General features: G+C 36.3%; 1 protein-coding gene across 1 annotated transcript; it reads left to right on the plus strand.

The window, feature by feature from the left end:
* The first annotated feature begins 287 nt into the window (after window positions 1–287).
* On the plus strand, window positions 288–8,631 carry LOC128623312 (uncharacterized). Its single transcript, XM_053650286.1, has 5 exons — window positions 288–458; window positions 1,479–1,814; window positions 3,263–3,598; window positions 4,405–4,647; window positions 7,727–8,631. Exons 1-5 carry the CDS (start codon window positions 404–406, stop codon window positions 7,741–7,743), a joined length of 987 nt encoding a protein of 328 aa, XP_053506261.1. The 5' UTR covers window positions 288–403; the 3' UTR covers window positions 7,744–8,631.
* The last annotated feature ends 7,303 nt before the right edge of the window (window positions 8,632–15,934 follow it).

Genomic DNA, 15,934 nt, shown 5'->3' on the forward strand with positions numbered 1-15,934 from the left:
AACCACAGTGGTGCTGACTGCATAAGTGATGAGTTCTCATGTACAAGGGAGGGCCATGCACATTGTAATAATTCACATTATTAAAGAAACACATTTCACTCAGCAACAGAGAGCTGTTTATTGTCCAACTCTGTGAATAAACTAGCAAGATTTTTCTTTAATAGACCAGCTAAACACACCTCTACATTTCTACTGTAACTATAGAGAATGCTCACTGTTGCAATCCGTCCATCTCTTTCTTTTTGTCCTGTAACTTAGAATACAGGAAGTAAGCAGTTATAAAAATAACTTTGGAACTTCCACTATTTCTCGCTAAAGCATTATTAGTGCTTGCTATTGTGATTTCTCATCACTTGTGACCAAGATCTTAAGCAAGTACAGAGAGAACTGTTGACTGGACAAAATGAGAATACAGGTCATCTTTGGAATCCTGCTGATTTTCACACAAGCTGCCATGGGTAAGATTTATCCTCTTCAAATGCACGATTCATTTTTTTTTTTTTATAACATGTACATTTTATGCATTATGGAATAACAAATGAGAATTAAACAGCTGAGATCAGATATCAGTAAGTCAGTCGTCTTTTAATGAAGACTTCCTGCACTTCAAAAGTACAAAAACTTCATCAAAAAAATAATGTTTTAGAAAAACAAATCATAACATCCAAGGAAAACAGGACTTCCACTGGCACTAAATGGTCTAATATATATTAAAAATGACATATACTGATATGCAGAATTGGCCTATTATTAACCCTGTGCAGGCTTTTATTTTCCATCATCAGAGTTAACATGTAGCTTTAAAGGAGTCTAAAGCAAGTGCAGTTTTAACAGTGCAATTTAGGGATAGGCGATCTGATAAAAATTTCTTATAACAATGCTTAAATACAATATACTACTACAATTTGATTCTACAACATGCAATATGTATTTTTTATTAGATTTTTTTTTTCATGTGTGTTTATTTATGCAAATGGTACTACATCTATTTTAAATGTATATCATATATAATAAAAAAAATCTAGTTTTTGGATGCTGTTGGGGAAGAAAATGCTCATTTCATTGTGAATACAATCTTCAGAGAAAGACTTACATAATAGAAAACGTTGAAATATCATTTATTTATCATTCATCGATCAAGAAAACGTACTGTTATCATTTTTTTTCCTGCCACTTTTTTTTAGAATAAAATCCAACAATTAAATAAATAATCAACTGGAGAAGACAAATACACACGTGCACACACACATGCATTGAGCACACACACACACACACACACACACACACACACTTTGTAGGCTGCTTCTGCTTTTCACCAAATATGTCCACTTTCCATTCTTTATTGAAAACTGTAGCACAGTACTGAATCCAGGTCTCATGTAATAATGGAGTGTCATTTATTAGAGGATAAAGAGGGGTGTAATAATATCAGTGTGTAATAATATTAAGAATGTTGCTGATTTTTTCTTCCTCTTCAGCTTTGCTGTTTCAGGATCCCGTTGTCTGTAGATTTAATGAGAGAAGTCAGTGTTATGTAGCTCTGGGACAACGACTGCACCTGCAAATGCCCCTGGAGGATATGTTTGAACTAAAGATGACAGACAAGACATCTACCACTCGTTTAATTTTAAAATATAGAAAAACCCAAAGTAACCCACCAAAACCAAATCACCCAAGATGGCAGTTTGTTAAAGATGATAAAACTATGATACTAACCAGTGCAGAGAGGAACGACTCTGGAACATACACTTTAGACACCTTTGATGCAAACGGGAATACTAAAAACATATATAATCTCCAGCTGACCACTGAAGGTAGGACCACAAAATCTCTAATCACATCACACATCACACTTCAAGAAGGTATTTCATGAATGTATCAAATATAAGCATTCTTCACATCTTTTTTATATTTGAACTTTTTAAAAAATTTCAAAAAGTAAAACTCTATTCTATTCTATTGTCAGTAGGTACTATAGATAATGACTGAGATGTTTTGTGTCAGAGAAAGAGGAAATGATCACATCATTCACATGATATCCTTCACAAATTATTTATTTGTATTCTTACTTACTTGCCAATCTGTTTGAAGAAGGGAGGGACAGAGCCAAAAACAAATATATAAAATAAATACAGCACAATTCAAAAGCTAGGACATCCCTACATACTGTAGGTTCTTATATCCAGACATTATGTAGTTCAAAAGCATATCAAGCATATATTTTATTTTATTCTTCAGAACCTACTACTGCAGAAAACAATTCCACAAAGTCTCATGATGTTAAGTCTCTCAGTTCCTTATTATATATATATATATATATATATATATATATATATATATATATATATATATATATATATATATATATATATATATATACAGGTTTGTATATATTTTGGTCTGTATGTACCAATTTCCTCTCTGAGACTAACGATTACGTACATACAAAAACCCATGAAAAATGGCAGTGCTTTTAAAACAATTAAACAGAGCAGTAATATTATAGCAGACACTATGTACTAACACATGCATGTGCTTTACTCATGATACCATCTAGAACAAAGGCAACAAAACATAAGTTGTGAATCTGTTCAGCAATGTAGCCAACGTAGTGGATTTGTTGCTAGATTTATGCCTTGTAGACCCATTTGGTTGATGATATTGGAACTAAAATGTTCATTTCATGGAGCGGCTGTGGCTCAGGTGGTCGAGCAGGTTGTCCACTAATCGTAGGGTTGGCGGTTCGATTCCTGGCCCGCATGACTCCACATGCCGAAGTGTCCTTGGGCAAGACACTGAACCCCAAGTTGCACCCAATGGCAAGTTAGCACCTTGCATGGCAGCTCTACTACCATTGGTGTGTGAGTGTGTGAGCGTGTGTGTGAATGGGTGAATGAGACACAGTGTAAAGCGCTATATAAGTGCGCCATTTACCATTTCACCGTGAAAACAATCTTCAGAGAAACCTTAGAGGTAATGTTTAATCAAGAAAACACCATGTGCTGTTATACAGTTTTTAATGCCAGTTTTAGAATAAAATCCAACAAAAAGTTATATAATCAAGTTGGTGAAGCTCAATGCACACACAAAGTTTACTTGCTTCTTTGTGATTACCAGTTATGTACAAGTTCAGTTTTGTACCTGAGTACCGAATCCAGAGCTCCTGTAATAAAACAGTCATTTAAGTGGATCAGGGGTGTATGTCAGTGTGTTAGAATAATGAGACAATAATCTTGTTTTTTTTTTTTTTCTTCCTCTGCAGCTTTGCTGTTTCAGGATCCTGTTGTCTGTAGATTTAATGAGAGTAGTCAGTGTTATGTAGCTCTGGGACAACAACTGCACCTGCAAATGCCCCTGGAGGATGGGTTTGAACTAAAGATCACAGACAAGACATCTACCACTCGTTTCATTTTAAAATATAGAAAAACCCAAAGTAACCCACCAAAACCAAATCACCCAAGATGGCAGTTTGTTAAAGATGATAAAACTATGGTACTAACCAGTGCAGAGAGGAGTGACTCTGGAACATACACTTTAGAAACCTTTGATGCAAACGGAAATAATAAAGGCAGTTATACTCTCCAGCTGTACATTGAAGGTAGGACCACACAACCTCTAATCACATCACACTACAACATTTGATAAATGTACAAAAAATGTATAAATATGACCATTCGTTCTTAGTTTTACTTGCTGTGTAGGACATCTTTGTGCACCAAAGTAAGGGAGAAAACTTTTACTAGGGGAAAAAGGATGAACTTTTTATAGCTTTACAATCCCATTCAAGGCAAAACCCTAAAGGTGAACAGTTATTAAAACAAAACAGTTGTCAAAAACAATTAATCTAAACTTCATTGTTCTTATAAATATTTTTGTATCAATTTTTAAATGTACATTTACTTGTGTGAATAAACAAATACATGTCATCAGAAAATAAGCTTTTCACGTATGTATGACATGGCATGAATGTGCTAAGGGGCGGAGCTTGTTCAGAGCTTCTGCAAATTGTCAGATAATGCAGAGGTTACGAGCAGACAAAAAAACTTTAAATAAACAATTTATTAGTATTACTACTGTTTAAGAGATGTCATAGATGCACTTTATCCACAAAAAAAAATTTGATGTGACAGAAGTTGTCATTTCAACCTGTAGTTTGTATAAAAAATTAAACCGTTACTCATTGGCTACAGTGTACAGTCTGAGACATGCTGTATAGCAGAGAGTGTTTATATTTATGAAAGGTTATTTTATTATTATTTTAGATACGCGAAGACTAAAAAGCCATTTGATTTTGGTTTTCCTGTTGCATTTTCTGATTTACGGTTGTGTTTTTGGTTTATTATGTTTTGGCGTTCATGGGCCACCATAGTAATTTATCTTGGGGTGTTTATCTGTAATCTGCAGCCATGGTGTCCTCAGTGAAGGTGTGGTACAGTTGTTTGTGTGCTGAGGTCACTAAAGCGCACTGTTCTGCTGATGGAGACAACCTCCGCTTTATCTGGACTGCTGATTTAAGCACTCTTACACAGCTAGGAACCGCGCACAGCACTTTCCTGTTGGATAAAAACCATCAAGGAAACATCACCTGCAATGTAGAAAACCACGTCAGCCATGACCGCAAGACCACTGAACTCCACCCATGTTCCGGTAATTCTGTCCGTTTTTAATCAATGATTTGAAGAAACAAACAATGAAAATTGAATTAGAATTCTAATTATTATACACAGAAAAGAATGCAGTACGTTTTCAATGCAGATAAAGTTTATTGAGGCTTGTGGCCTAAAAAATAAATAAATAAATAAAACACACAAAAAAAACACAGTGTCAACAAAAATGCATTGAAGTAACTGAATAAAAATACATCATTCAAAAAGGAACAGATCATACATTCTAAACAGATACCAATAAGATGTGTGCTGTTTATTTCTTTTTTAATCTTCCCAGAAATATTCACCCGGCATTTGGTTGAGACAAGAGATGCACATTGTCACTGGTGTCCTGAGGGACGCTTTTTAACTTTTCAGATAGGAAGCTTGCGGGACAAAGTAAAACACATTCATTAACACGAGCATGTGGCACTGCATGATGCTGTTACAGAAACTTTAGTAACTGGCTGCTCGGGTCACGGTGCTTTAATTTAGGGTACTAGATTGGTTATATGGAACAAATGAAAGTAAAAAAATAATAAACAAACCTTTTTTGCCGAATCTCGTTGGATATCCAGATTCCTGTCTCTATTCTCAACCAGATGTGAACCTTTCTGTAAAGCATTCTAAAAAAAAAAAAAAAATGAAATACAAATAGGAAGCACCTTCCTATTATCTGTTTAGAACACGTTCTGTTCATTCAGAATAATATATTCATATTTGCTTACATCCCTAGTGTACGTGTTTTAAGAAGGGAGCGAAAAAAAGTGTCAATAGCTAGGACACACCTACTTATAGAAGGTTTTAATATCAGCAGTTTCTAGTGCTGCTTCTCACTAGATAATCTGCTTAACATGATGACCCCCCCCCCTTTCCTGCAGTGACAAATTCCACTCAGATGATGCAATTGCAGTTCAAACAGGATATTTAATGAAAATCCATGCAATGCCAAAAACGAGAGGCAAAAGCGTGGTCAGAAACAGGAAGGGGTTCAAGCGATCAGCAAACAACATAGTAGAGTAATCCAATATTCAATGTACGAGAAAACAGAAACAGAGGTAAAACAAACAAACAAACAAACAAACAAACAAACAAACAAAAAACCCACAACCCAGGATCGCAATACAAATAACATGTTATACAATAAAATGTTTAATAAGCCAGGTAGGTACACTGAGCGTTACTTAGGAATAAAAACACACGAGGGGTTTAAATAATCAACGAAATCAAGGCAATAACACAAAACAGCTGAGACATTAGAAAGGAGCCAATAACATAACAATAGCGGAGACAGGACTGAGACCAAAACACAACATACGTGTAGAAGGTAAACAAAGTCAATGTCAACAACCCGGAAGCGCGCACTGTCGTGCTACGGGCTGTTGAGAGGGGAAATCCGTGACGCCCACAGTAATGGTAAGTCTCTCAGTTTCTCTGTTTTTCTGATGTTCTTAAATTCCTGTATGTGCCAATTCCATACCTGAGAGTAACGGTTACCTATTGACCAAAACACAGCAAATAACTAGGATATATCTCCTCAAAACTTCTTTTTTTTTTTTGGCTGAAATTCCTGATGTGCACCTAGATACGGTAAAATGGGGCAATATTGTTTTACAGAGGAAACGAAGTACTCCCATGTAAACTGAAACGAGTAACAAGACTACAAAGAGACTGAAAAAGTGTAACAATCTGAGTATTATACTTAAATGTACACAGATCAGCCATCATTTTAAAACCACTGAATAACTGAATAACACTGATTATCTCGTTACAATAGCACCTGTTAATGGGTGGGATATATTAGACAGCAAGTGAACAGTCAGTTTTCACTTCCCAAACTATCATTATGGCATTTGGCAGACACCCTTATCCAGAGCGACTTACATTTATCTAATTTTATACAACTGAGCAGTTGAGCAAACCTTGCTCAAAGGCCAGGCAGTGGCAGCTTGGTAGTGGTGGGACTTGAACTCATGACAGACTGATCAGTAGTCCAGCATTTTACCACTGAGCTTCCAGTGTCCACACATCTCAAAGTCGATTTGTCGAAAGCAGAAAAAATGGTCAAGCGTAAACATCTGAATAACTTTGACAAGGGCCAAATTGTAAGGGTTAGATGACTGGGTCAGAGCAACTCCAAAACAGCAGGTCTTGTGCGGTGTTGCCGGTATGCATCGGTTATTACCAAAAGTGGTCCAAGAAAGGACAACCAGTGAACTGGTGGCAGGGTAATTGGCGCACAAGGCATTGGTGTGCGTGGGGCGTGAAGGCCCATGTGGTCCGATCTCACAGAAGAGCTACTGTAACACAAATTGCTGAAAAAGTTAATGTTGGCTTTGATAGAAGGGTGTCAAACCACACAGCTTGCTGCGTATGGGGCTGTGTAGCCGCAGACTGGTCAGAATGCCGATGCTGACCATAGTCCACTGCTGAAAGAGCCTACAATGGGCATGTGAGCATGAGAACTGGACCATGGAGCAATGGAAGAAGGTGACATAATCTGATGAAAGATAGTTTCGTTTACATCATATGGATGACCGGGTGTGTGTGGGGAAGAGATGGCACCAGGATGCACTGTGGGAAGGCAAGTAGGCGGAGGAAGTGTAATGCTCTGGGTAAACCTTGGGTTCTGGCATTCATGTGGACACCACTTACCCCACACATTGTTGCAGGCCAAGTACACCCCTTCATGGCAAAGGTATTCCCTAATGGCTTCTTTCAGCACGATAATGTGCCCAGCCACACTGCAAAAATTGTTCAGGAATGGTTTGAGGAAACATAAAGAGTTTAAGGTGTTGACTTGGCCTCCAAATACCCCAGATCTCAATCTAATCAAGAATCTGTCACTGTTTGTGGGAGCATTTTATATCTACACCAAAATCTACAGGAAACTGAGAGAATAACTGATAGTAATACTTACTAGCTTACAAAATTAACACATTACAAGACTCCATACTTAAGTATAGAGTATAAGCTAAAATGTAAAGACAAAAGAACATGAGCAGCTAGAAAATGTAAGGTCTAAAGCTTTCAAGGTGATGCAAGTGTAGCGATCACCTAAGTGTCATTTCCTTTTACAGATCCGGAAGCTTTGTAAACCTGGATTAGGAACAGAAGAAGCAGTCCGTGGTTGCTGTCCTTCATGCCATTAATTCATCCACCCTGAACCACCAGAAAAATATAACCATCAGTTACAGATGGGTAACAGGGAAAACTAATTAAATTCCTCAATCCACATCAACTTTTCAAAGACCAAACTAGCCTCATGATTGCTGCAGATTTCTTGATGAACCAAGTGCTAATTTTTAGAGTTGTTTCTTTTAAATATTCTAAAATGCTGCAATGCTTAAATGCTGCTGTTATGATCATGCTTTTGTAGAAATCATTATCGTAGACTTTTATATAAATATAAATCTAAGTTTAAGTGTCTGTTTGAAGGTTGAAAATATCTGATCTGAGTTGTTGCTTTTTATTCTTTATTCCATATTTGATTCCTATAAGGAACATTATCCAGTTATTTTTTTATGCATAACTCTTAATATTAATTAAGTTAATAATATACTTCATTTATACTGGATTTAATATAATTAAATCAGTCCACTCAAGACATTATGTGATTAGAAACCAGCGTCTAAAGCTTACCATGTACAGGGGAATGTACAAAGAATATTCAAAAGCGTTATAAAGCAATAAAGAGCAAATGGTGTCATCCTGTGCCAGTTTTTAATCTTTCTTCCATGGTGATGTAAATGCAGTGATTGTGTTTGTACTGGTAAAACTGTATAGACTACTGCATATGTATAGAATTAGTATAGTATAGAGAAAGTAAAGTGTGTGATCATGCAGGATTAAACTGTCTATTAGGGCTGGTATAAAGCCCCTCACATTATATTCACATATGTCCCAATATCATGATTGTTGATTTGTGTAAATAAATCCATTACCCAGCTAAAAAAATAAAATAAAAGTTTTGCTAACATTCCCATTAAGTTATTAAAACGTTATTTCTGAATGTTCTCTGAATATTCAAAATGTTCTTTTTTAAATGTTGTAAAAAAAATAAAAAAATATTTTTTTATTTTCTTGGTTATGTAAACGTTAAAGAAAATGTTAAGGGACCTATCCATTTAAATGTCCTCCAAATGATCCTCCAGGAACATTGCTTATATTAATGTTTATATTAATTAAAATGATCAAAATAGGTAAAACATAAGCAATGAATATTTTACAGCCACAACTACGGGTTTCAATCAACAAAAGTACCAAAAGCTGACATAATGATCAAACAACCAAACAGTAATGTTTAAAAAACATTAGACAAACGTCCAACTAAAACATTCCAGAAAAAAATGTTACACAAACAATGTATAAATAACATGTTTGTGCTAAAGTTTTGAGAATGCTTTGAAAGACAAGATAACTTTGAATGAAACTTCTATTAATGTTACTGGAAGAAGGTTCATTCATAACTTTGATAGAACCTTGTCATTTCATTAGCCAAAGCTCTGAGAACGTTCCCTGTTAGCTGGGAGTACTATGTGAGCATATCACTGTGTGTCACACAAACTTGAAATAGAGGGAATATATCCTGATCAACTCACTTGTGCTGTTAATTTATAGCTGTCCAATGTGAGAGTTTTAGAATTGTGCAGGCATTTTATTAGAGACAACATCCTAAGAAACTGTGTGAGTAGGTCTAAATTGATATTTTGCTGATTAGGTTCCTGCCCAGAGATAGAGAATGAACTAATTTGCCCCTAAATACAACAGACAGTATCAATTTCATATCTGGAATAGACATAAACAGTGATATGACATCAGACACCATGGTCCTATACTATGGTTCAGCTTTTGTGACTGGGATGAGACCAAAATGACCTGGCTGTTGTGAGATGTTTATAGACCATGTAAGTAGGCGTGAGGAAAAAAAATCAGACAAGACAACCAAACCACAGTGGTGCGAAAAAATTTTTCTCACTTACAAGTCAAGGGAGCTAGGTGGAATACTGAAATACATTACGTTAATAAAGAAACACATTTCACTCATAAATGTATTTATTGATCAACTCTATGAATAAACTAGCAAGCTTTTTCTTTAATAGACCGGCTAAGCACACCTCTACATTTGTACAGTAATTACAGAAAATGCTAATTGTTGCAATCCGTCGATCTCTTCCTTTCTGTCCTGTAAATTAGAATGCAGGAAGTGAGCGGTTATTACAATAATCACAAAACTTCCTCTACTTCTCAGTAAAGCATAATTATTCATTTTAAAAGGAGCTTCATCTTGCTATTGTAGTTTCTCATCACTCATGACCAAAATCTCTAAATACAGAGAGGAATGTTCTCTAGACAAAATGAGAATACAGGTCTTTGGAATCCTGCTGATTTTCACACAAGCTGCCACGGGTAGGTTTTATTTTCTCAAAATGCACGATTAATTTTTAATATAATGTACAATTGTATGGTTTATGCTTTATGGAATGACAAATGGTATAAATGAGAATTAAACAAGTGAGATCATATATCAGTAAATCGGCCATCTTTTAATGTACACGTCCTCCACTTCAAAAGTACAAAATCTGTTTGTTTTTTTTTCCTGTGAATGTCTTCATAAATAAAATTATGTTTTAGAGAAAAAAAATCTAAGGAAAACATGACTTCCATTGAGAGTTGTTTTTATAGTGGAGACATTTTAAAGACAATAGTCTAAGAAACTAACAGTGTGAGTAGGTCTAAACTGATATTTTTGCAATGCAGTTTTCATTAGTTTATATCATGTTATTTTCTATAAGAATTTTAACAGATTACAGTCCTCTGAATCTAGAAGATGGAAAGTACTGGATGCTATGAAGGAATATTATATTGTTTGCACTTTAGTTGGAAAATTATTACTGTATATTCCTTAATAATGAAGGGTCATGTCTCGTCACAACCCAACAAACAAAAGGCTTGTTAATGCACAGCACGCTAGTTCACGTCTCATAGGACAGCATGTGAGTTCTTCAGTGCTCCTATATGCTCCATGCTTACCTATAAATCCCTGCTGTACATAATGACACAGATACAAAACCATGCTTTAACGCAGAAGTAGAAATCAGCCTTTACACCACATACATTAAGCCAAACACACAAAATGCAAACCAATTTTTAAACTTCTATTAACTGAATTTAAATGTTATGTTGAATCATTAAAATATCTGTCTACTACAGTATCACCTGTTTGACAAAACTACCACTGGTAGAAGAATAAAATATGTTGACAGTGTTTTTATGTTTACCTGTCCATGTTTTGTTTCTTTTTATTATAGCAAAAAAAAGATAAATCAGCTTTTACTTGTACATTATTGAGTTATATTACTCTTCAAATGAATTGTAATTATATGATGATGAATACTTGTAAATAATTACTTCATTTACCACATTTTCATTTCATTCCAAGCTCAGACTGGTGGTCTTATTTACCAATGTGTGCAAAAACAAGGAACACACAACCTATAATCACTTCGCACTACAACAAGTTATTTCATAAATATATCGAATATAAACATTCATCTCTCACAAGTATTTTATTTTAACAAAATGTAAAATTTATTTATGCAAATGAAACCTAATTAAATATGCAGAAATGTACATACAAGCTCTCAAGTGAAAGTTTTTCACAGAATTGTTTGTTTATTGTTTAATCCAAAAAAATCCATGCCTTGTTATAAAAAAAATATATTTTATGCCATTTTTCAGGGTAAAATCTATAAACCTAAAAAAATATAAACATTTTGGGAAAAGCCCTCTATAATATCCATTTAATTAAGGAAAGTAATGAACATGTAAAATTTCACAAATGCCGGTCATCTAGAAGCTGAGATTTTTTGTGTTTTAATTATATGAAGGAAAAGACAGTTTTGATTATAAAAGTTTTAAATGTGGATTCTAAGGTCTATAAAAGAAATTGAATTGTTGAAAACACACACACACACATTGTTAAATATCATTATTAATGTTGCTCTGCTTCTGATTTGCTGTTGAATTTTTGGTTTGATAATTGCGTTTAGTACTTACAGGCCTCGGTAGTAATTCATCCTGAGGTGTTCATCTCTAAACTGCAGCTGAGGTGTCCTCAGTGAAAATATGGTACAGCTGCTTGTTCCCTGGATTCATGAAAGTTTGCTATTCTGCTGATGGAGACAACCTCCGCTTCAACTGGACTTCTGATTTAAACACACTCCCTCAACTGGAGAATGGGACCAGCATTGTCATACTGGATAAAGGCCATCTTGGAAATGTGACCTGCCATGTAGAAAATCACGTCAGCCATGACCACAATACCACTGAACTCTGCCCATGTCCTGGTGAGTCTATCTTTTTAAAATAATTAATCTGACAATGCAGCAATTTGTGTATAATGAGGCAATTACAATTCTAGCATATTTTTTGAAGAAGGGAGAGCAAAACAGATTTAACAACAAATAAAATAAATAAATACAGCAAGTGAAAAGCTAGGACACACCTAATTATAAAATGTTCTATATGTCATAATGCATGACATTATGCGGTGCCGGAAAATTTTTCAGAACCTACTACTCTAGCATTGAATTTCACACAGTTTATTAATGGTAAGACTCATAGTTCCTGCATTTTTCTGATGTTTTTATATGTCTGGATGTGCTATAATTAAATAATTAAATACAGCAGTAATATTACAGCATACACTAAGTAGTCCCATATGAATGGGTTTTACTCATGATACTAAATGGAACTGATGGCAGGGAAACTAAAACACAGACAGGGATCTGTTAACAGCTCAGAAATACTATGAGAACACAAAAAAGGCTACAAAGAGACGAAAAGTATAATCAGTGAACAAGACCACTGAAACAACAGAAAACAACAATTCAAAATACTGTGATGCCCCAACACTTCATTTTAAACGCTCTTCTTGGCAATGTTTACAAGTAACAAAAGTAAGCTATTCCTTCATTTTGTGTGTCTTTGAATTTCTAGAAATTATAGTTATAGTATTGTGTAAAGACATAAATATTTAGTTTGTTGTGCCATGGCCAAATACTGTATATTTTATTTCATTCATCAGAACCTCCTACTGCAGTAATCAGTTCCACACAGTCTAATGATGGTAAGACTCACAGTTTCTTAATTAAATTTTTGTTGTCTTTATACACCGATCAGCCATAACATTAAAAAGCTCTGACAAGTGAAGCGGATAACATTGATTATCTCGTTACAGTGGCACCTTTCAAGGAGTATGATATATTAGGCAGCAAGTGAAAAGCATTAGCAGGATTAGTGGATTTTTTTGGGATAAGTTGCATTGGATACCACAGAGCATTTTATATCTACACAGGAGGAGACAGACTTATTCAGTTATCCAGCAAAACTGTAGCGTTTCATCTCCATTTCTTTGCAGAAACTCCTCAACGGCCCAGAGAACCTCTAGTGGAGAGCAATAGTACATGGAATCTTGCACATGGTGGGAGGCTGGGATCTGGACAAGTCATTGTTTTTAATGGATACTAAGCAACTGAACCTATCTGGACTACCTGCTTTTTAACTGGGACTTTTTAAAGTTGCAGAGTTAGAGATGTGTTTAGCTTTACTGGCTCCTTGAGGAACCCTTGATCTATGGCACTCGGCTTCATGTGACAAGCCATACCACCCATGCTTTGACAAGAACTTCCTCAAGGATTGTAACACTGTGGCAGCTGGAGGAACTGACAGGACTGGACTTCTCTCACCTGGAAACAGTACTGTAGCAGCACATCTAAGGGTGAGATCTGTTCATGTGGTTACACAGCTTTTACAGTGTTGGAGGTTTGCACTTACATCAGAGGAGCGCCTACAGCTCAGGGACTACTGCACTGGGGTGGTTAGCTCTGAGGACAATGAACCTAATCCACACATCATCATCACACCAAATTTGCCAGAAATCTCAGGTCCCCTTCTAGGAGACTAGGAAAAAATGCACTTCAACACAGCCTCTGGTAAGATCCCTTACAAATCATGTGTAAATATACTCAACAAGAAAAGTCTAAGTAAAAGTCACTAACCCACATAGCAGACGGTCTTGGTCTTGGAAAAAAAGAAGAAATAATTAAAAAAAGAACTATATCTGCTAAGTTCACAGAAATGTAATTCAAGAAATTTCCATAAGGTTACTCAACCTGAACAAAACATGCATTTTCATAGCAAGATCAAATGTTGTATTTAAAAATAACAATAAAATATAAATACAATGATTTTGGGGGCGCACGGTGGCTTAGTGGTTAGTATGTTCGCCTCACACCTCTGGGGTCCGGGGTCCGAGTCCCACTGGGGCCATGTGTGTACAGAGTTTGCATGTTCTTCCTGTGCTGCGGGGGTTTCCTCCTGGTACTCTGGTTTCCTCCCCCAGTCCAAAGACATGTGTGGTAGGCTGATTGGCGTGTCTAAATTGTCCATAGTGTATGAATGAGTGTGTATGTGGTTGTGCCCTGCAATGGACTGGCACCCTGTCTAGGGTGTACCCTGCCTTGTGCCTGATGCTTCCTGGGATAGGCTCCAGGTTCCCCATGACCCTGAAAAGGAGTAAGTGGTAGGGGATGGATGGATGGATGGATGGATGACAATAATTTTGTTTTCAAATAATATTTTTAAATAACACTGATTCACATCTTATTTCTTTAAAGAAACAATAATAAAACATTATGTGGGACATATTTCAGACACCCACAGGCCTTCCATTTTGATGTCTATCTATTTGAATAAGAAATGTGTACACTCAGCCCATTTATATTTCTTTATATTTATGTATTTTGTGTCAAACAATTCAACAAAGAGAAACATTACTGCTTAAAAAATTAAGTTGGGTGGGGGGGTTGCTATGGCTTGACCTCACGTGAGCCCAGTTTGGGTAAAAGCTGACAGCCCTCCGATGACAGGCTTCAGAACTTTCTCCACAGCCATTAGATGAATGTCAGATTTGGACCCGTCCCCTAGGATCGATTGCTTCCTCAGTGATGCAACTTATGTTTTCAGTTTATTTCAGTTTATAACTTTAATATTATTGTAGAAACATGAGAGAACAAAAAACCTAAAACCTTAGTGTGACAGTTTCTCAGATTCGGATAGGGAATGAGGAAGCTGGAGGCTTGCAACAACTTTTCAGCGTTTTTATTTTATAGACACACACAGCTGGTTGCTTCTTTCTGTCTTTCGAGGTGCATATCACTGCAACACAGAACATTCATTAGTATAATTCCCCACAGATGTAACATTTTGGTCAAACTCACTGTTTTCAGGCCTCCCAGCCAGCTCCATCAAACCCCTTCAGATGATTCAGAATGCTGCAGCGCGCCTCGTCTTCAACCAGCCCAAGAGAACCCATGTCACACCCCTCTTCATCTCCCTCCACTGGCTTCCTGTAGCTGCCCGCATCAAATTCAAGGCCTTGATGCTCACCTACAAGACCTTGTCAGGAACAGCACCCTCCTACCTCAACTCTCTCCTGAAGGCCTACGTTCCCTCACGGAATCTGTGATCGATTAGCGACCGACGCTTAGTAGTGCCTACTCACTGTGGCGCAAGGTCCCTTTCCAGAGCCTTCACACTAACTGTTCCTCAGTGGTGGAATGAACTTCCAATCTCAATCCGGACCGCAGAATCTCTCACCATCATCAAAAAACAACTAAAGACCCACCTCTTCCGTGAACACTTAACCAACTCATAAAAAACAAAAAAAAACAAACAAACAAAAAAAACATTATATATATTTGCACTTTCCACCTCTACTCTGTGCACTTTGCTTCTTCTGGAACTCAATTAATGGATCTTGTATGGTAGCACTACTTGCATTGTTCTCTGCTAGATATATCGCTTTGCTTGTACTTTTCTCATTTGTTAGTCGCTTTGGATAAAAGCATCTGCTAAGTGAATAAATGTAAATGTAGATGTGTAACCCGGCGCTTGAGCGCACTTTCACACTTAGTCTGTTCAAATGTGAGTTAACTCTTTATTTCAAATCAAAATGCAGGACAAAGGAATAAAATGCTGTGCATTACAACACAAGGCGGGACGTCTAGTCACCTTACTGTCTGAACCTTTTTTACGTTAAGCACCACCAAAAAATATCAAAATGATTTGATTGGTGGATGAAGGGTCCCATGAAAACTTGTGATGGAATTAGGCTGTTCTCACCAACGGCTTAGTGATGGGAAGTTTGGATCATTTTACTGACTCAGATCTTTGAATCTTGTACAGCAAAATGAATTAATCTTTTTTCAAGTCATTTCGTTCAA

The sequence above is a fragment of the Ictalurus furcatus genome, chromosome 2 (genome assembly GCF_023375685.1).
Source record: "Ictalurus furcatus strain D&B chromosome 2, Billie_1.0, whole genome shotgun sequence".
In the NCBI taxonomy this organism is placed as follows: domain Eukaryota; kingdom Metazoa; phylum Chordata; class Actinopteri; order Siluriformes; family Ictaluridae; genus Ictalurus; species Ictalurus furcatus.